Source organism: Lactuca saligna, chromosome 2 (genome assembly GCF_052625555.1).
Source record: "Lactuca saligna cultivar CGN05327 chromosome 2, ASM5262555v1, whole genome shotgun sequence".
Taxonomy (NCBI): Eukaryota; Viridiplantae; Streptophyta; class Magnoliopsida; order Asterales; family Asteraceae; genus Lactuca; species Lactuca saligna.
In genome coordinates this window covers 7,278,484-7,301,672 of record NC_136418.1, presented here as the reverse complement: position 1 = coordinate 7,301,672, position 23,189 = coordinate 7,278,484, and the positions used below count along the sequence as shown (strand labels likewise).

The 23,189-nt window shown below is 31.4% G+C and overlaps 1 protein-coding gene across 2 annotated transcripts; it reads left to right on the top strand.

Moving 5' to 3' along the window:
• The first annotated feature begins 5,634 nt into the window (after window positions 1–5,634).
• On the top strand, window positions 5,635–22,717 carry LOC145030634 (uncharacterized). 2 transcript variants are annotated; one of them, XM_078979012.1, is made up of 8 exons: window positions 5,635–5,942; window positions 10,851–13,556; window positions 13,674–14,219; window positions 16,017–16,613; window positions 20,528–21,202; window positions 21,475–22,244; window positions 22,356–22,402; window positions 22,513–22,717. In XM_078979012.1, the coding sequence occupies exons 1-7, from the start codon at window positions 5,922–5,924 to the stop codon at window positions 22,381–22,383; spliced, it is 5,343 nt and encodes a 1,780-aa protein (XP_078835138.1). In that variant the 5' UTR covers window positions 5,635–5,921; the 3' UTR covers window positions 22,384–22,402; window positions 22,513–22,717. The 2 variants fall into 2 exon arrangements, with proteins under 2 accessions (XP_078835138.1, XP_078835139.1); XM_078979013.1 differs by lacking the exon at window positions 5,635–5,942 and adding an exon at window positions 7,999–8,304.
• The last annotated feature ends 472 nt before the right edge of the window (window positions 22,718–23,189 follow it).

Below are 23,189 nucleotides of genomic sequence, written 5' to 3'. Positions count from 1 at the left end.
CCTTAAATCCTCATTAAAATTCGGATTTCCATGACTTGCTTTCAAAGAAACCCTGACGACCAACCCTAATCTTGTTTATTATAAATAAATAGCTCTTCTATTTGAGAAGAGACAGATGCAAATCATTAGATCTCTTTTTCTTCAAAGAAACATAGAATCCTTTTAGCAATTTGGCTTACGATTTCTATACCTAGAATCGTAAGTGTCCTCTTGGATTATCCTATGCTGAATTTCTTACAACTCAAGCATATGTTCGAAAAGTGTGTATCCAAATCTCCAACATAAACCTTAATTCCTCCAACAAGTGGACAACCATTTTTATGATTTTGAATCTAAATTGAGTACAAGATATATCTTGTACAAAGTAGGATACGACAATTGAAATGCATTGTATTGGTTTGTATTTAAATTACTTTTATGAAGTACATTGAGTAAATGCAAACTACAATGTTTTAACAGATAATGTTTATTGTAATATTTTTTTTTGTGGATGAATAAGAATTTTATTATAGTTTTCATATATTAGGTTTTTTTTTCTGCAATTTAGGCAGAAAATATCTGGATTCTTAATTTTTTTTTACTCATTTTAGTGACGAAATCATCTGTCACTAAAAGCTGAAATAGTCTATTAGAAATCCATAAAAAGACAGTTCGTTTGTAATTCTTCACAAATCCATCGGAAATTGATCGTAAATACTTACCCATGATCATTTTTACGAAAACCTACTTCCCGTCGAAAATCTATTTGAAATGACATTTAGTGACGGAATACATTAGATATGGCCATTGGAAAAACCACACATTTCTAGTAGTGTTTTAAGCAACAAAAATGCAATGGTTTAATCACTATGAAAAGTAGTCAAATGAGCTAAATCAATAGAATGTTGAAAGTACGTTGTCCATTTCTCTATTTGGCCCCAACTCAAAATAGAAAGTGTTTTACTTTTAATCGATGTGACCAATCCCATATAAGAAACTTCATGCTTATGAATTAGGTAGTTAGGAACTATACAAGTGATTATTAATCGATATTTGAAGAATAAAATGTCAACACCTTCATTTGAGGGTTAAACGTATTTTCAATTATCTATTTGTTATATCATCCTACTTTCATTTCTTTACAAAACAACTTTCACTGATATAATCTGGTAGAATGTTCATAGTACAAGTGATCTCAATAAGAAAAGTGTTGAAAGTACAATGCTAGAACTAAGTAGTTTTTCTATAGTATAATGCATTCATAAATAAACAAAAATTTGGAAGTACATTGTTGCAATACGGAAAAATGAAAATAAGATGTTATAATAAATAGAAGTACCTTTTGAGACACCTTGTTTGTCATAGGAAAACAAACACTTGTTGATGCAACTTTTTGTCCTGCCAGGTAGATTAAGATGAGACATAGACTTGCGTTGTTAATAAAATATTCTAAAATAGGGATGAGCAACGGGTCAAACCCGGACCGGACCGGCCCGAAGACCGAAAACCCGAAGACTGAAAATCATGAATTACCTTGCCCGAAAACCGGACCGTTTTTGCGTGTACCGGGTCCGGGTTCGGTCCGGTCCGGTTCCCGATATTAAACCGGGTTTCGGGTTTTGGACCGAATTATACTTTTGCAGTTTTGTTTACGGTTTCGAGTTTTGTTTGTATCTTTGTTGTTTATGGTTTCGGGTTTTGTTTGTAATATTACTCTCTAGTCTTTATCATACTATTTCAAGTTATAATCTTACTACGTAATATCCATCATTCGTATTTTTGTTGTTTGCACAATTGGAATAAAAAAAATACATAATTGAAGATGAATGTAAATGTAATAAGTAGCAAACCAAAATTACCAAAATATTATTGTACCAAAATAATAATAACCAAACTAATAATAACCATGTACTAAACCAAATTACCATTATACGAAAACAAACAATTTATGAAAAAAACAATTAAACTTCAATCGGCTTCTTTCCATTCCCTCTGTCTTCTTTTTCCTCCATCGCCGCTTCAATCTCTATATAATTAACACCAAAGCATAGTGAGCATCTAAATTTTTTAACAAACAACAAATAAATAAAATATGATTTAAATTTACTACCCAACGCTATGCCATCATCCTTCAATATGTCTTCATCATCATCTATAATGGGTTTCGTGATTTTCTTACCTAATCTTGGGTACATACTAAAGCTTCAACAATCGGCTTATTCAAACGTATTCTATACTCATCTAGAATTCGACCGCAAGTACTAAAAGCGGATTCTGACGCCACGGTCGTCACTTGTATGGACAAAATATCTAACAACAAGCAATCATAAAATTATAAATATAATAATTTATAACTTAACTAAAAGAAAACAAAGATAAATAATAGAATTACCTTTTGCCATACGAGCGACTATCGGAAAACGCAATGCATTTTTTTTCCACCAATCTAGGATGTCAAAAATTTTATCAAAAGTCACTCTAGGTTCATTTAAATATCTTCTCAATTCGTTTTCAACTGTCGCCGACGTGTCTCCTTGTCCCATCAAGAAAGCGTCCAAAAAATCGTTACCCACATCACAACTTACAACTTCTTTTACTTTCTGAGACGAACCTACATTTGCATATTTTTCTTCATAGGTTTTAAATAAATTTTCCATTCTTTTTTCAATTTCCCGCACCGTAGACATCGTATTCAATTTTATGGTGCTTTCCAACAATATGTTTTCTTCCGTTCTCGTGTTTTCGATCATCTTCTTGATGATAGCTGACAAAAAGATAGACGGGGTCCAATAATACGGCAAAACACGTGAAATCATTCAAATTTTCTATTGAACCCCAATACTTGTTGTATTTGGTACGCATGTCGGGGATCATATGGCAAAGATGTACTTTTGTTGAACACGTTTCTAGATGTTGGTCAACATCTATAATTTCCCGTAAAACAGCTTGTACCAACGGTTTTGATGAAGCCGACAACATCTCCGTTTTTGTTTTGAACTTTTCAAGAAACATTATAACCTCTTCTATCACTTCGAAATCGGTACGCTGCAGGACTCTACTTAGATCACGTGCAAATGAGGTGTCTACAAAAAAATAGCAATTTTAATAAAAAAAATTGCACTCTAAGAGCTTTTATTTGTAAAAAATAACAACAAAAAAAAAACATTTTTACCTTTAACTTCATATTCAAAAAAAGCATCTTTTAAGTTCAAAGCGCTCTTCAACAACTCAAATGTCGAATTCCACCTCGTTGGACACTCTCCACATAAAAACTTATCCTCTTCTAAGTCGGAATCCTTCATACATTTTTTAAACTTCCTAATTCTAGCGGTTGAATGTCTAATGTATTTCACCGCTCTTTGAACACATGACACGTGAGTATTGTGATATTTTAACCCATCTTTCACAATTAAGTTCAAAATATGAGCCACACATCTAACGTGAAAATGTTTTCCACCTTCATACAAGTTGGGAAGTTTTTTGGTCAAGAATTCCAATGCTTTGTCATTTGTAGTGGCATTGTCCACACTTATAGTCATCACATTTTTTATCCCCCACTCATGTATGCATTCAAGTAACAAACGTCCCACGTCTTCTCCCACATGAGTATCTATTGGTTTAAAATTTAAAATCCTTTTATGCATGACCCAATCGTTATCTATGAAGTGCCCCGTAACAACCATGTAATTCGTTTTTTGACACGATGAAGTCCAACTATCGGTTGTCAAGTGTATCATGTTGTGTGGATTAGCAAAGAAAGTTAACAACTTCTTCCTTTCTTCAACATAAAACTTGGCAACATCACGGCTAATTTTATGCCTAGATGGTATTTTGACTTTCCCGTTTAGAGCATTTGTGTATTCTATAAAAGCTTCATTTTCCACAAATTTAAACGGGAGTTCACCTACAACAAATAAGTTTAGCATAGCTTTTTTAATCCGGTCTTCATCGTGTTTCCATACGGTGACACTAGTACCATCCCCAAGAGGTTGTTTTTTAAATTGTAAAGTATTTTGCCCTTTAATATTATCCGGATTTTGTTTGCATTTTCTTGCACGTCTAAGTAAGCTAGAAGTTTCATTTGTGTTTACATCGGAATTAAAGACTTTAAAGCAATGTTTACACTTAGATTTATTGGTTTTCTTTCCATCTTCGTCCATAACCACTTCCATTGAATCCCAACATTTTGACCTTTTTTTTGTGGTGCCCGTTTTCTTTTATTTTCTTTCTTTGGCAATGCAGTGTTATCTTTAATATTTATGTCTCCTTTGTTAGTATCAACATCATCATCATCAATAATATGTGGGGTGTTATCAACAAAGACATCATCATCCTACAATACAATAAAAATACAATAAAGTAAAAACAATTACTTAGTTAATAATATGTGGGGTGTTATATAATCTTAACAAACAACAAATACAGTAACAATTGCCATATTATATAAATAGTTAATAATAAAAAAAATCTCAAAAGTAGAAATTAAATAATAAAAAAATCTCAAATCCCAAATCTTAAAAGTTGAATCCAGGAAGAAAGTTGAATCCTCATTAAGAGGAGATGAAGTCTCAGATGATCAGAAATATAAAATCAAAACCAAGACTAATTAACAGCATCAGGCGGAGCTTGCTGCAACTACATCTTTTCAAACTTATTAACTTGGATTGAAGTAAGTTGGATGTTTGATTACCATACTGCAACATGTATATATAATACCTAATAGGCTAATACACCATTAACTAATACTCACCCCATACTACATTATCTTATTACAATACCCATACTCTAAATCTAATATATTAATACAACATCATATGAAACCCATACTATTGGCTGGTAATTAGTTCCACCACATGGGGCATTCATCGTACGTGTAGCTTGTGTATGCCGTAATAAATGCAATCTAACACTATTTGGCAAGAAAGAGTCCACATGGGGCAATCACGTACCCATGATTAAAACATAATAGAAAAACGACCCACGGTTAAAACTTACATTACGAGTTTACGACATCAAACATAAAAAATATTGAGACTTACTTGACTTTGATTATCTTCCATGGAACCAACCCAATTTTCAATAACCATTGTAGAGGAGAGGAAGTATTAGAGAGCAAGAGGGAAGAAAGCATCGATTGACACTAAGAACGAACTCAAAGAAATCAAGCCGTCGATAGGGTTTCTTGTATCGGCTTCAATTGTTTTTTTTTTTTGTACACTCAAAAAAGGAATTAAGGAAATAGTATTATTAACTTATTAATAAGGTTTGATTTCCGGTCCGGTCCGGGTTTACAATTTTATTCCGGGTCCAGTCCGGTCCAAACCCGAAACCCGGTTTTAGTAAAAAACAAAACCCGAAACCCGGTTTTAGTAAAAAACAACCCGAAAACCGGCCCACCTATAAGAATATCCGGTCCGGTCCGGTCCGGGTCCGATCCCAGGTTTTTTCCGGTCCGGTCCGGTCCAACGGGTTATATGATCATCCCTATTCTAAAATATCATGCAACTAAACGTCAAAAGTGGTTTTTATGTATAAAATGCACACAAATGTTGAATTACTAATTTTTCGCATGAGGAAGCATAAACTTGTTTAGGTGAGGGTATATTTTGGTTTTAGTGTGGAATTTTGGGTACCTTTATGCAAAATGATGGGGACCATTAGAAAAAAACTTTCTGTTTTTTACCTCGTCTGATCGTCTCCCAAATTTAGAAACGGGTAAAGTGTTTGTGTGCAGTTTATAACGACATAAGTGAATTGAATGTGACTTCCAAATTTAAGCAATAATAATGAAGATCGAGTATAAGTCAGAGGCTCAACCAGTTAAGAAATCAGCTAAAAGATAAGGAATCAAGAGTGCGAGACGATTATCAGGGTAAAATCCCGAACCCTAAATATTGGTACGCCAATATATCAAATTGGGAGTTTTGTTGAATGAAAAAAGCATGCTCAAAAATCAGTGTAAGGTACGTTATATCACGTAATTATATTTACCGATTACAAATCAGTGCTTAATATTTTAAGACAATAGTTTGTAACTTTGTACACTTTAGGATTTGACATGTTCAACATACAATAACCTCAAGATGCAGGTTAGTATCCTTAAGAGTAAATTTTGGAGGTTAGGTGTTTAGTCTCTTAGTTGTATGGTTTAATTGATGAATATATTAAATCTGTAGGTGTTAGTAGTTATATTATTAAGAAATAAGTAGAAAGAACAGAGGAAGTAACAATAAAAGTTGCTATGGCAACTGATTATATTTTGTTTTTTTAATTCAGTGTGAAGTTTAGTTGTTGGCATATTTGTGATTGTAGAGGTTATGTTGGGCCTATTCTTCATAGACAAGGATACTCATCATATAGGAGAAGCCATAGAGATGTTAATATACCTTTGTTGGCTCAAAAAGGGTCTTAACCCTATTATTATGGTTGAAACAATAGAGATGTAAGATGCTACCTAGTTTTGATTCCCTAATAATTATGTCCTAGGAAGCCTAAAGGTCTGGCAGAACTTGAAACCCTGATGATGTTTTTGCGTTGATTATCAGTAGGATGGAAAGATTTACAACTTGAGCATGTGCTTATTCAAGGAAGCAAAGTTTGATGTGTGTCATTATCCTCCCAAATGATTATTAGTATTCATTTCAATTCCATTTCTGACTACATGTCTATTTTTTTATGTTCTATTGCTTTGTTTCTACATCATGCAACTTTTCTTGCTTCAAGGTAAAAGGTCGAGGTTGGGCTGTTGCCGTGAGAGCTCAGGTAAGGATAAAAATGGTTGCAGTTTCAGTGGGAGACAACAACTACTTTCATAAGATTTGTTTATTCAAATATTCTACTTTGAAAAATCTACCCAATTATCACAATCTCATCCAAGTATATAAGTTTCACTGCTATGATTGGTAGAATTTTCAAAGTACATACATGGTTGTAATATGCTGAAATGAAAGTAAGATGCTATAATTGACAAATAAATGAAATTACATTGTTATTACTTGTATTTAGTCCAATTATTAAAATTCTGAACTTAAATTGTGTCAACGTACCATGATCTCTCCGTTATTTCAAATTTATTTGTACATATCTTGTTGACCCCTTGAAGATGGACATGTTCATCTTCTTTGCACATAATATATATATATATATATATATATATATATATATATATATATATATATATATATATATATATATATATATATATATATATATATATAGTTTTTGGGTGGATCGAAATTTGTTACATGTCTTATTTCCTGCCTAATACATATCAAAAGGAATTATAAAACTGAGCCAAAGGGAAACTACTTATCAATATAAAAAATTTACTTTTCTTTTATGGCACTACTGCTAATATAAATGAAAGGAACATTTGAACAATAACGTAGTTTAAGAGAAATTTTTAACCAACAATAAAATACTTGGAAAAAGAAACAATAGAAATGTAAAAAAATAAAAATTATGCAACAAACTCTCAACGATTGATGGCGTAGAGCTACTTTGGTCACCATTACGTTGCAAACCATCTCAAAGGCAAACCTTTTGGCTATCAACAAATGTGCCCAAAGAAATCAAGATCATAAAAAGCAAAATTATAATCAGTATGTAAAAGAATAGGTTTTGAGAAACTTTATGATTTAGGTTTGGGATTTCGTTTTTCCAAAGCTTGTTACATGTTTGATGTGGTAATGTTTGGATGCCAATTTGGTATATGTACTGCTCAATTACTTTCCTTGGATGTTATATTTAACGTCACTGAAAAACAAAATTAAATAAATGCTAACATGTTACAACTTACAATTTCTCTAAGTTGAAAATGTTATAATGTGAAGGAAATTATAAGTTGGTTACCCAGTAGTTTAAAATGAAAATTATCAAATTATATTTGACATCGTCAATGGTAAATTCGTTGTTACTTTTTCAGTAATAATTTTGAAAATTAAAATCTTGATGATTTATGGATAGCTTCACGACCGCATCTAATACTTATTTTTGCTTGACATTGAATTAATGATATAATAAACCTTTTTCATTTACTTATGGCTAATTATTAGCTTCTAATCACTAAATTTTTCTATTTTTATATTTATGAGACAAACAAAAGTTCATATAAGAGATATACCTTTGATCATTAATGAAGAGACGAGAATTAAATAAGCAGTAAGGATACCAAACCCCCTACAAGGGCCTGACATCTAAATGCTTTTGCTTTTCCCTGTTGATGCTTTAGCTTTTCTCTCTTTAAATACCCTTCTGAGTATGTTATTCACAAAAGTTTGAGAGAGTTTCAGAGAAGAAGATTGCAAGAACAAAAAAAAGGTCCAGGTACTGTATTAATTTACAAGCATTTTCTATACAATCCATTGTTTTTTGTGTATTTTTTTTAAATTGAACCTGGATTGTGACTTGATGATTCATAAGATATTGCATGAATTTGGGATTGGGTAAGAACAGGAAGCGAACCCAGATATAATAATGGTAGTAAATGATGATGAGAAAGAGACTAAAATGACTACAAAATTGTTTTAATTTGGAATTAATTGATCTGCTAAGTTGAAAAACTCAAGCTAATAGTAACAGATTGGTCATGCTAATTAGTTTTAAAGAATAACAAACTCAATAGTTTTTTTTTTATTTATTTATTTTTTATTTTTTTAAAGATTTTCTATCTTTTCCAACCAAACTAAATAAAGACAAAGTTGCATATCATTCTTCGCAAGTAGCCTTCAATTTTGTTCCTATCATCATGTTGAAAATTCCACAAGTTTATCTGTAATTTCATTTTAGATTATGAGACCGACTATTTTTACCAATTACATTATAGTCTAGGGGCCAAAGCTAATACAATTTGACTCCACTAATTAATGGAATCGAGGTTGGATAGTTGCTGGATTATACATGTCTTCCATACCGGAAAATCAACATAAATTTAAAGCAGTTAGCAGTCATTTTTAAAGTATCCTGGCTTTTGATTTCCTTATTTATGGCCAGATTATTTTATGAAATCTGTTTCTTCACTCCATACGAACATTCCTTTCTTACAAAATCTTCCAAAACAAGGTTTAATGTCAATTTCTACACCATAATCTGTTTGTTTGTTTTTTTTTAAATGGAAGAAAATGTAGGAGGATATTTAATTTCTCTTTTTTTAATATCATTATTTTCCATTAGATTCATGTTAGATTATGATATGAAATCTTTATACAAATCACATATTTGAACTATTTATGCTAACAACCTTACTCCAGTATTCCAATTAAAAATAATGATAATCCCAACTCTTCTTTTTCAGTATTTACAGTCCATAGTATATCAAATAAGTAGTGTGTGTGTCCGCGTGATAAAAACCTATTTTCCCACATGAGAAGAGAGATCTTAAATACAAATGATTTCAATCAACTTCGTCTAATTAAGTTTATAATTTCATCCGCCATGTTTTTAATTATCAAGAGAAGACTTGGATAATACAAACTAAAAACTTTATTATAGGTAATATGAAAAAAAAGGTTGTTATTCTTTGTTCTAGTTCAATGAAAATGTGATGACTGATTCGTACTATATTATTAGTATATTACCTTATATAACCGGTTAAGATATGCAATATTTTAATGATTATTAAACTTTAATAACCAATTAAAAGTTATAACATTTACTTTAATTTTTTTTTTCCTAAATAATGATAAGTTGTAAAAGACCAACCATGAAAACAATAACAAATTGATGGAGGAAAGTCATAAAAAGATTATTCAAATTTTTGTTTTTTCAATTTCATCTTTGATTAATTTATTTTAATTATAGGTTTCTTGGCAAAAGGATAGATCTATTAATAAACACTCAGGTGTGGTTGCAAATCACGGGGATTTAATTATAATAATATAATTCTCAAAACTTTATTATAAGTGTGAAACTGAAGAATATGCATTAAATAATAATAAATTCAGGGACCAAATTTACCATCAGGGAAAAGATTCTAATGTTGTAGGTGACATACAGTAAGGTTTTGAGTTCTAGTTTTTGTTTTCAATCTGCCCGTACTCTTATTTATGCTACATGAAAGGATTATTTGGGATTGCTTATTTAAGGTGCTTATTAATTTTTGCAGTTTGACATTGGTTGATAAATAAATTTTAGTTTTTGGGTAGATTAAAAGTAAAAGTGCTTATGGACATAAATAAAATGTTTTTGATAAGTTAGTGGTTCTAACTTATATTAAATAGCTTAGGACTTAATTTAACAAAGTTACCATATTAACCCTACAGTAACTATATGTCTGTATTGATCATTTTACATCTATAAACATAATAAATTGCCAAATGCTAAAAAACAACTTATCAAATTATTATGTTTTTACACCGAATAAGCTAATCCAATTTTATTTAAACTTTGTTTTAATACCGGGAAAAGCTAATAAATACTTTTACAAATAAGGATAAGTTATTTTAAATTAGCAATCCAAAACACCCCGGATAAAACTGATTCTTGGACATCGTTGTTAAATCCTTCTTTACAATTTCATCCTAATTATTGTTTTGGCTTCCACATGTTCCACAACATTAAATAATACTGATATTAATTTTCTTTAAAGTTGGCAGAAAGTTTATTGTAAAATTGATCTTTGATTACTGAATGTATTTTTCTACACATTACACCATCCGTCTACTCAAACCTTACTCAATGAAATGAATCTAGGATGCATGTAATTGTTATAACCATCTTTAAAATTATACCAATCAAAAGCAATTTTCTTGTATTTTATTGATTACATCATCGGTCCTTACTTAATGCAATGGAAATCTAGAGTACATGCAATTGCTACATTCATTATTAATTTCCATTGAATTGTGTTTGATCAATTGCTGACTACTATGCAGGTGCTACCACAAGAATATCCAACAATGGAAACAGCTAATGAAATTATGAAACAAGTTGTTCCAATTCTCATGATTCCCATTAACAGATACCTACGTTACCTCATTTTGTGCACAAAGTACATGAGAGACATGGGTATCAAAATCATAGAACTGAATGCTGCAAAAGTTGGTGTTGAAGAGAAAACAAGGCACAACATTAGTAACAATCTTGAGGTTCCAGCTCAAGTCAAGGGTTGGCTGGATGATGTAGGAAAGATCAACACACAAGTGGAAAATGTTCCTAACAACATTGGCAGTTGTTTTAATCTAAAGATTAGACACACAGCCGGAAGGAGTGCTGTTGAGATAAGTGAGGAGATCGATAGTGTCATGAGACGATACAAAGAGATCAATTGGGCTGATCATCCCATTCCTCCAGGAAGGGTTCATTCCATGAAGTCATCTACGTCTACACTATCAACTAAACATAATGACTTCCAATCAAGAGAGTTGACTTTTACAAAAGCACTCAAAGCACTCGATCCGAACCACAAATCCCATATGATAGCCTTATGTGGGATGGGCGGAGTGGGGAAGACCACAATGATGCAAAGGCTGAAGAAGGTTGCCAAAGAAAAGAGAATGTTCAGTTATATCATTGAGGCGGTTATAGGGGAAAAGACAGACCCCATTTCCATTCAGGAAGCTATATCATATTACCTTGGTGTAGAGCTCAATGCAAATACTAAGTCAGTAAGAGCTGATATGCTTCGTCAAGGGTTCAAGGCCAAATCTGATGTAGGTAAGGATAAATTCTTAATAATAGTCGACGATGTATGGCAGTCTGTTGATTTGGAAGATATTGGATTAAGTCCATTTCCAAATCAAGGTGTTAACTTCAAGGTCCTGTTAACATCACGAGACCGACATATTTGCACTGTGATGGGGGTTGAAGGTCATTCGATTTTTAATGTGGGACTTCTCACAGAAGCAGAATCAAAAAGATTGTTCTGGCAGTTTGTAGAAGGTTCTGATCCTGAGCTCCATAAGATAGGAGAAGATATTGTAAGTAAGTGTTGTGGTCTACCCATTGCCATTAAAACCATGGCATGTACACTTAGAGATAAAAGTACGGATGCATGGAAGGATGCACTGTCTCGTTTAGAGCATCATGACATTGAAAATGTTGCCTCTAAAGTTTTTAAAGCGAGCTATGACAATCTCCAAGACGAGGAGACTAAATCCACTTTTTTGCTATGTGGATTGTTTCCAGAAGATTCCAATATTCCTATGGAGGAGTTGGTGAGGTATGGGTGGGGATTGAAATTATTTAAAAAAGTGTATACCATAAGAGAAGCAAGAACTAGGCTCAACACTTGCATTGAGCGGCTCATCTATACAAATTTGTTGATAAAAGTTGATGATGTTCAGTGCATCAAGATGCATGATCTCATCCGTTCTTTTGTTTTGGATATGTTTTCTAAAGTTGAGCATGCTTCGATTGTCAACCATGGTAATACGCTAGAGTGGCCTGCAGATGATATGCACGACTCTTGTAAAGGGCTTTCATTAACATGCAAGGGTATATGTGAGTTTTGTGGAGACCTTAAGTTTCCAAACCTAATGATTTTAAAACTTATGCATGGAGATAAGTCTCTAAGGTTTCCTCAAAACTTTTATGAAGGAATGCAAAAACTTCAGGTTATATCATACGATAAAATGAAGTACCCATTGCTTCCCTTGTCATCTGAATGCTCCACCAACCTCCGAGTGCTTCATCTCCATGAATGTTCATTACAAATGTTTGATTTCTCTAGTATTGGAAATTTGTTAAACCTCGAAGTGCTCAGCTTTGCTGATTCTTGCATCCAAATGTTACCTTCCACAATCGGAAATCTAAAGAAGCTAAGGGTACTTGATCTGAGAGGTAGTGATGATCTTCATATAGAACAGGGTATCTTGAAAAACTTAGTCAAACTGGAAGAGCTGTATATGGGATTTTATGATGAATTTAGACATCGAGGTAAGGGTATATACAACATGACAGATGATAACTATAATGAAATAGCAGAACGTTCAAAAGGTCTTTCTGCATTAGAAATTGAGTTCTTTCGAAACAATGCCCAACCAAAGAATATGTCGTTTGAAAAACTTGAGAAATTCAAGATCTCAGTGGGACGACGTTATTTATATGGAGATTACATGAAGCACATGTATGCTGTCCAAAACACATTGAAGTTGGTTACTAAGAAAGGTGAATTATTGGACTCTAGACTGAACGAGTTGTTTGTGAAAACAGAGATGCTTTGTTTAAGTGTTGATGATATGAATGATCTTGGTGATCTTGATGTGAAGTCCTCACGTTTTCCTCAACCCTCATCATTCAAAATTCTAAGAGTCCTTGTCGTTTCCATGTGTGCTGAGTTGAGATACCTTTTCACAATTGGTGTAGCCAAAGATTTGTCAAATCTAGAGCATCTTGAAGTTGATTCATGTGATAATATGGAAGAACTCATCTGTAGTGAGAATGCTGGAAAAAAGACAATTACTTTCTTAAAGCTGAAAGTTTTATGTTTGTTTGGGCTACCAAAGCTATCGGGTTTGTGCCATAATGTGAACAGAATTGAGTTATTACAACTCGTGGAGTTGAAACTTAGCAGAATTGGAAATATCACAAGCATTTATCCCAAGAATAAGCTGGAAACATCCTGTTTTTTGAAGGCAGAGGTAAATATGGTTTATGATGATACAGTTCAAATAATCTTTTCAATTAAAAGTTTTTAAAAAGTTGTTTGTAAGCATTGTTTGGATGAGGCTATTAATGGATGATATATTGTTATGCAGGTTCTAGTTCCTAAGTTGGAGAAATTGTCTATTATTCATATGGATAATTTGAAGGAGATATGGCCTTGTGACTTTAGGACGAGTGATGAAGTTAATCTGAGAGAGATTTATGTGAATAGTTGCGATAAACTTATGAATTTGTTTCCATGCAATCCCATGCCTCTGCTACATCATCTTCAAGAGCTTCAAGTCAAGTGGTGTGGTTCCATTGAAGTCTTATTCAACATCGATTTGGATTGTGCTGGTGAAATTGGAGAAGGCGGCATCAAAACCAACTTGAGAAGCATTGAAGTAGACTGTTTAGGGAAGCTAAGAGAGGTGTGGAGGATAAAAGGTGATCAAGTTAACTCTGGTGTCAACATCCGTAGCTTTCAAGCTGTTGAAAAAATAATGGTTAAACGATGTAAGAGGTTCAGAAATTTATTCACACCTACCGGTGCCAATTTTGATCTGGGGGCACTTATGGAGATTTCGATCGAAGATTGCGGAGGAGAAAGAGGGATATTCAATGAATCGGAAAAGAGTAGCCAAGAGGAAAAGCAAGAGGTATGTATGGATTTCAATCTTAGTTTATGTTTAATTAAGGTTTGGTTTGACACATCCCCTTAATCTTTTTGTTTTTTCCTTTTGACTTGTCAAGACCTCATCAAATAACACGCGCACACGACATGCATCCACTAATCGACATCAAAGAGATAAGCGGTTAAACAATTACAAAAAATTACAGTTAGAAAAACAACATTACTAACCGATAAGCTAATGTATATTATTATTAACATGTCATTTATAAAATGTAACATATCTTTTTTTTTATATAAACAATTAGTAAAAAATGTTTTTTAAAATGTAATAAGTACATAAAATGCAACATATCATAATTTCCCATTAATAAAAGTTTCTATTTACACATCATTTATAAAATCTATCTAACTATTATTTTTTTATTATAATAATTAAACTAGACGCCCCTCCTAAACTTCATATTCCGATGTCCGCTTTGCAACGGGTGTAATCTATAATTTTCTATCAAACATGAACCATTTTTCTAATTTTTTGAAACACATGGACTGTTTTCCGTAAAAAAAAAATCCCTGCCTAGGACCTTTTATATAAATTACAGGGACGATTTTTTAATTAGTTTGTACACATAAACCTACTAACATACGAAAATATTATAGCCAAAGTCTAAAACCTAAAACTTTTGTGGCCAAAATCTAAAAGCCAAAAGTATATTATTCATAACCAAGTGGCTTTTTATTGGATATAATCATGTGGCTAATTTAACATGTTTAATAACTAAAAATGTCAAGTGTAAAAATAATATTTGTAATAAAAAATACAAGCACTGTATTTTTTTAATGATTACATATAAATAAAGAATATAAATTATATTGAAAAGAAACTTTTTTTTATAATGACTTGAGAAAATTTACAAAAAATTTAGGTATATTTTAAAGATTTTACAAATTATGTGTGTAGCAATAATAATAATAAATGTTTTGCGGTCATTTATAGTAATATTTCAAATGATCTATTGTTAATATTAAATTCGAAAATGGTTTCTAGTTGTTAGTAATGTTGTTTTCTTAATATTTATGCCAAATTAAGTTCGAATTCGTTGTCCCTTAACCTTGCAAAAAGGGCGATATTTGAAAATAAATACATATATTTATAGGCTGTAAGAGATGAGGAAATAATATTTACCGACCTTAACCACCCTTTAATTTGTTGCTTTGCTTCTTATAATTAGATTAAGCACTACAGTTTGGTCCTATTTGATAATAATAATAATAATAATAATAATAATAATAATAATAATAATAAGCTAGCTTATTATAATTTAGCAATTGGTAAAACAATAAAAGTAGTTTATCATAGTTTACAAAATATCTTATAAGTAAACTTATTGATAAGTCATGTTATAAGCTAAAAACCAGTTTTTCATCTAGTTTGCCCGAATAGAGTCTTTTTTTTTTCTTGTTATAAATACCTTAACATCTTAATTGATTTGATTCTTTTGGACCCTTAAATTTTTTATCCTTATTATTTAAGCATAACTGTAAAATTTGATTTTTGATTTTTGATTTTTGCCACTCGTATGACATAATTTTGTTACAACTAATTATTAAAATTCCTTTACTTGAAAAGGAGACATCATCCATAATTTCCAAATATTCCTTGAAATTTTACCTAAATTCAGAATAAGCCAACGCAAATCCAAAATTATAAAGTTGAATTGTAAACGAATGTGCAATTATATATTGATATATCGTTCATACAAGTCATTTTTAACCAACTGAAGTTACTAATTATAGCGTTTAATTGGAATATATGTACGTACAGATTGGTATTTCATTCCTATCGTGTCTCACACACTCTTCCCAGAACCTCCACAAACTCAAATTGATGAAATGTCAAGGAGTGGATGTGGTGTTTGAGATAGAGAGTCCAACAAGTAGAGAATTGGTAACAACTCACCATAATCAAGAAATAGTACTTCCCTACCTTGAGGATCTATATATCCGTTATATGAACAACATGAGTCATGTGTGGAAGTGTAACTGGAATAAATTTGTCACTCTTCCAAAAGAACAATCAGAATCCCCATTCTACAACCTCACAACCATATACATGTATGGGTGCAGAAGAATTAAGTACTTGTTTTCACCTCTCATGGCAAAACTTCTTTCCAACCTAAAGAAAGTCCATATAGAGTTTTGTGATGGTATTGAAGAAGTTGTTTCAAACAGAGATGATAAGGATGAAGAAATGACTACATTTACCAACACAAGTACCATCTTGTTCCCTCATCTTGATTCTCTCCATCTTAGTAGCTTAAAAACTCTCAAACATATCGGTGGTGGTGGTGGTGCGAAATTTTGGAACAATGAATTATCTTTTGACAATACCATTATAACTACCACCCTTGATCAATCTAAGGTATGTATTCTACATTTTCAATAACAAATTTAATTTTTTTTAATATATATTTCTCTTTGCAATATTCTAGAAAAAAAGTATTGACATTACATCTAATAGTTTGGCATTTTTCATTTGTGTGAAAATTGACATACTATTGTTATTTTGATGATTCAAAAATATAATAAGTAATTTTTTTATTTATCCTATCATCTACTAGTAAGATTTATTTTTCTAATTAGATGATGCTCATCGTTCTAACCATTGTTATTTTGATGATGCTCTCCCTTCTAACCATTTGTTATTTTGTGTATGTTGTATCACCTTAATTTTTGTAACATAATTAATTGTAATGATAATGATAAAATCTCAACATCATAACAAGGTCAACCATAATAATCCCGATAAAGCTTAATTGCCAAGGTATTTATTAAGCACTAGCAGTTATATGCTAATAGAATAATAGTTTATGTATTTATCAAGTACTAGCAGTTATATGCTAATAGAATGAATGAAATCAAATATCATGTGATACAAAACAAAATTTTTTGTATAAGCAACCACAAAATTCACATGACCTAGTAGTCTTGACTCTTGAGGGTTGTTCACAACAATAGAAACCATAACAGATTCGCATCATGAGAAAATCGTTGCCATTTAAATAACATAACCATGTTATATGACCATAACTACCAACACCTAACCACCATCCAATATACTAGCTAGAACACAAGAGTACCGAATCCAATGAAGCTTTCGCTCCTCAGAAAAACGAGTTCTCAAAACTTCTGGAGCTTTAAGAAGTAGAACATGAAAATCAAACACATATATGTAATATGAACCCAAAGTACCAATAACATACCTAAGAATAGTAAGCCTGCCTCTAATAGAGATGGTCTTTGACTTCCAAATAAATAGTATAAAAGTGAACCTTTCCAATAAACCTTCCCAAGCATTAACCATTGAATCACCAACAGGAAGACCAAAATAAATGAATGAAATACGAGTAGCCGCACAACCAACCCACATCACCACCTCCTTCAGCTACGAAAAAGGAACTCCCTATCAACTCATTTGTTTTCTAGCATATTAATCTTAATCCCCGATCACCATAAAACGCACAATACACCTAGCGTTCTCCAGAGACCAATCAAAAAGTAGAACTACATTATCTACATAAAAATGAGAAACCTCTATAGATGCCCCACCCACCTGAACTCCTTAAAACACATTAGTCATCCTAATAGCTTGATACAAAACCACATACAAGCCTTCCATAGCCAGGATGAATAAGAAACGGGACAAATTCCAAAACCAACTCACATATATATATATATATATATATATATATATATATATATATATATATATATATGCTAGTTTATAACCCATGGGAACCACGGTTACAAAATTAATTAAACTTTCTAAGTAAAAACTCAAAACTATTAATTAATAATTTTAAATAACTTATTAAATAAAAGATATTTTTTTAATTATATATAAAATTATAATCGTTGATTCATATAAATACGTACAATATATCATCTTATAATTTGTATAAATTTTATTTTATTATAATTGGTATAAATTTTATTTTATTTTAATTCTAATATTATTAATTTAATGTAATTAAAATGTGATTTAAATTTTGAAATTTGAAATTTGAAATGGAGAATTAATAGATTGACAAGTGTCATGATATTAATTACAAGTGTCAATAGATTAACAAGTGTCATGATATTAATTACAATGTCTAACATGGTGACACATGGCAAAAGAGTTACTCATTTATTAGAATATATATATATATATATATATATATATATATATATATATATATATATATATATATATATATATATATATGCTAGTTTATAACCCGTAGGAACCACGATTATAAAATTAATTAAACTTTCATAATAAAAATTTATAATTATTAATCAATTGTTTTTAATAATTCATTTTAAATCAATTATTAATAAAGAGATATATCAAAATTTTAAAGTTATTTTAACTTCAAATTTAACATATAATTAGAAAATGTAAATTTGAATTTTGGAATGAGTTGTCTAACATATCTACATGACACATGATATAATATTAATAAGGACTTGTATTAAAGTGACATTTGGCACAAGAATATTAAAAATTATTCATTTATTAGAATATATATATATATATATATATATATATATATATATATATATATATATATATATATATATATATATATATATATATATATATATGAACAGCTCAGTAAATATCATTAAAAAAAAGCGCCAACTCTGACGAGAGGCTAGAGCATACAAACAACAAGAAAGAAAATTACAAGTTAAAAAAATAATTATTAAGATAATAATATCAAACCCATTAAAAAATTAATAATAATATCAACTATCAACATACTAAATAGCTAAGATTCGACTACGTGTTCGATTGATTGCATTGCATTCTAGTTATTTATTTTATTTATCGCATTTTAGTAATTTGGTATAATAAATAGGCTTAGATCCACTAAAATGCTCAGCTCTAACTTCTTTTCTCTTTGACCCGAGATACAACACCAGTCATCTGTAATTTTTAGACATTCATTTTCTTCTTCTTCTTCTTCTTCTTCTTCTTCTTCTTCTTATTATTATCATCATCATCATCATCATCATCATCATCATCATCATCATCATCATCATCATCATTATTATTATTATTATTATTAGGCTAACAACATTATCTCCATTCCGGATAATAACCATTTGCAAATAACTTTCAGAAACAAATTAAATCCTTCCTTTTTTAACCGGATTGTATTAATAAAAAACTCCATTGATTTGTTGATTTCTAGTCAAACTTGGCTAACGTGATTCTCAACCAACAATGATATGCATAAACACCAATGACATTAATGTTTACATGCGTCATATTAGTATATTAAAATATTATTAAAAAAAAATAAATGTTACAAATATCATTATTTTTGTATGAACAAAAAGTAGGAGGATATTTAATTTCTCTAGTTTTGTTCCTACAAATCCTCTTACCTAATTAAAATATCATTAAATAAATATTAAATGTTACACGTGTCACTATTTAATTGAATTGGAAGATTTATAGGAACAAAATTATGAGGATATTTAATTTCTCTGATTATAATCTACATACACAAATTATATATACCATCAATCACTAGCTAGCAAACACGAATTTGGCATACCATGCATTTCCTAAAATCTCTTTCCGCTGCCAATGATGGTTCATCTTTTTCATATCTAAATTGCGCAATCTTGGAAAAAAGCCCCGGCCTTAACTTTCAGTTCTACTTTGAACCTATCTTCAACCTAGCTTATAATGCTTGATATTTGGTTTTTTTCAAATAAAAAAAATGATTCCTCATTTGTTTATTTATCTCTTTATATTAAATTGTTCAATTACTACATCTATGATGTATCCTTTGTTGCTTTTTTAACAAGCATTTTAAACGCTTTTTCATTTAATTAAAAACTGCATTTAATTTGTTAAGTTGGACTATTTTTTTATAGCTATAATTTCAACGAGTTACATGTTTAGATTTTGATGGATATGATAATAATTTTTTTCTTAAAATACGAACTATATAATTTTTGTTGCGATGAACATGTGCTTTTTCAACCTTGTTGATCATCATTGTTGAAATTTCAGGATGCAGGGTCGTATGCCATTTATTTTCTCTTCAATACATCTGCTTATTAATAAAATAAGAGTATATTTTTTAATGTGGCGAGGAGTCTTGTCATTCGTTGTTAAAACTAAAAACCAAATGTGAAATTATATGCCTTATATAAATAATAGCAAAGTATTAAAGTAATGTATATGTATGTATGTATAGCAAGGATGGTAACAATTAAACAATTGAACTCTGTTAGCATATATATAGTTTAATTTTGCATGTGTTGTTGCAGTCTTCTGAAGCAGGTGGTGTTTTTTGGAGCTTATGCCAATACTCTAGAGAGATAGAAATATCACGGTGTAATGCATTGTCAAGTGTGATTCCATGTTATGCAGCAGGACAAAGCCAAAAGCTTCAAGTGCTGAAAATAAAGTTTTGCAATGGGATGAAGGAGGTATTTGAAACTCAAGAGACAAGCAGCAACAAAAGTGGTTGTGATGAAGGTAAAGGTGGTACACCAACACCAGCAATTCCAAGAATAAATGATGCTATTGTCCCTAAACTTCCATACCTAAAGATATTGGAAATCGTAAGTTGTGAGGGTTTGGAACATATATTCACATTCTCTGCACTTGAAAGCCTCAGACATCTCAAAAAGTTAAAGATATGGAATTGCAAGGCAATGAAAGTGATTGTGAAGAGGGAAGAATATGCATCAGCATCATCATCAAAGAAGGTTGTGGTCTTTCCTCGTCTGAAATCTATTGTACTAAAAGCTCTACCAGAGCTGGTGGGTTTCTTCTTGGGGATGAATGAGTTCCGGTGGCCATTATTGGATGAAGTTGTGATCGAGAAATGCCCAAAAATGATAGTGTTTGCATCTGGTGGGTCCACAGCTCCCAAACTCAAGTCTATAAAAACAACCTTTGGTATATATAGTGTTGATCAACATGGTCTGAACTTTCAGGTATAACTTTTTCTTTATTATTCTTACCACGTCATCCAATTAAGTAAAAATGTTTTAATTAATTCATTTAAACAACGTTACATATGGATAACTAATTGCTTTATGAGATCAAAATTCGAATTTTTCTGTTTGGGGTAAGTAATTGCCATGATCATCTTTAATAATAATTATAATCACCTCATTGATATTTGTTATTACTCTTACAATTTCGTTATATTTATGGCATATGACATTTCAAATTCATGGTGTTTGTTTCTTTGTTGAACTTGCAGACCACATTCCCTCCTACTTCAGAAAGGACACCTTGGTCTTTTCATAAGTTGATTGAATTAGATGTGAAACATAGTCATGATGTTAAAAAGATTATTCCATCTAGTGAGTTGCTGCAACTGCAAAAGCTGGGAAAGATTCGTGTGAGTGGTTGTAAGATGGTAGAGGAGGTATTTGAAGCATTGGAAGAATCAGGGAGAAATAGAAATTGTAGTAGTGGACGTGGTTTTGATGAATCGTCACAAACTACTACTACTCTTATCAATCCTCCAAACCTAACACAACTGGAGTTAGTGGGATTAGATCGTTTAAGGAATCTATGGAAGAGAAATCAATGGACAGTGTTTGAGTTTCCAAACCTAACAAGAGTTGAAATTAGTGAATGTGATAGGTTAGAACATGTGTTTACTAGTTCCATGGTTGGTAGTCTATTGCAACTCCAAGAGCTATGTATAAAGGACTGCGGGCATATGGAGGAGGTCATTGTTGTAAAAGCAGAAGAAGAATCTGATGACAAGACGAATGAGACACTTGTGTTACCTCGTCTAAACTCCTTAACACTTAAAAGTCTTCCACGTCTTAAGGCGTTTAGCTTGGGAAAGGAGGATTTTTCATTACCCTTATTAGATTCTTTGGCAATCAGCTACTGCCCAGCAATGACGACTTTCACCAAGGGAAATTCCACTACTCCACAGCTAAAAGAAATAGAAATAAATTATAACTCGTTTTATGCAGGGGAAGACATCAACTCCTTTATAAAGATGAACAAGAGGTAAACTAGTTTCTTCCTTTAATAATTAGTAAACTACATATGAAAAGTTTTTTTTGATACTGTCAAAATGTGCTACCAATATTTACAAACTTAATTATGTAATTTATGCAGGAATTCAGAAAAGAGAAAGACTGATTAAAGTCAAGTGCATATTAAAGGTAAATTCTATTTCCAATCTCTTAATTGCCTATTAATGGCCTTTTAATTCATGATTTTTGGATGTCTTCTTCATGATGACGTTAATGTTCTAATACCCCATTGATTGTAGTGTTAGCCATCTAAACCAAACAACTATGCCACCAGTATTCAAGGGGAAAATTGTTGATCATCTAAATAAGATCTGAAGAAGAACACGGTTGCTATGAAGATGTTCACGAATGAGGAAAAAATGTGTAAAACTAATAACAAGATACATGTTGATTTAAGTATGTTAGTTGAAGATATTAATTTTAATATTTAAAATTTTTTTGTTATCATTACGTGGGTTTACGAGTGTTAATGCGATGATGAGTGACTTAAGCTAGATTATGTTGTAGTAGATGTTGGACTCAATTACAGAAAAATAGCAATTGGTTGTGAAAAATATATGCAAAATACAATAGCGAAATACTGGAAACTTAAATGATAAGATTAAAATTTTTAATGAAAATATTACAAAACTAAGAGCTTTTTCACTACTAGAAACAGGGGTATCAGCGACCGTCAATTCCGTTGCATCCGTCGCTGAAGGCCATCAGCGACGGAATTTGCCAGTCGAAAAAACCCTTGTTGCTAATTGTCAGCGATGGACTAGCGACGGATTTAGCGACAGATTATTGACAGATTAGCGATGACACAAACTGTTCAGGAGCCTCTAGATTCCGTCACAAATCTGTCGCTAATCCGTCGCTGTTGGATTATTTAGCTGTCGAATACCTTGTTGGGAAAGCTTTAAAAACCAGTGGA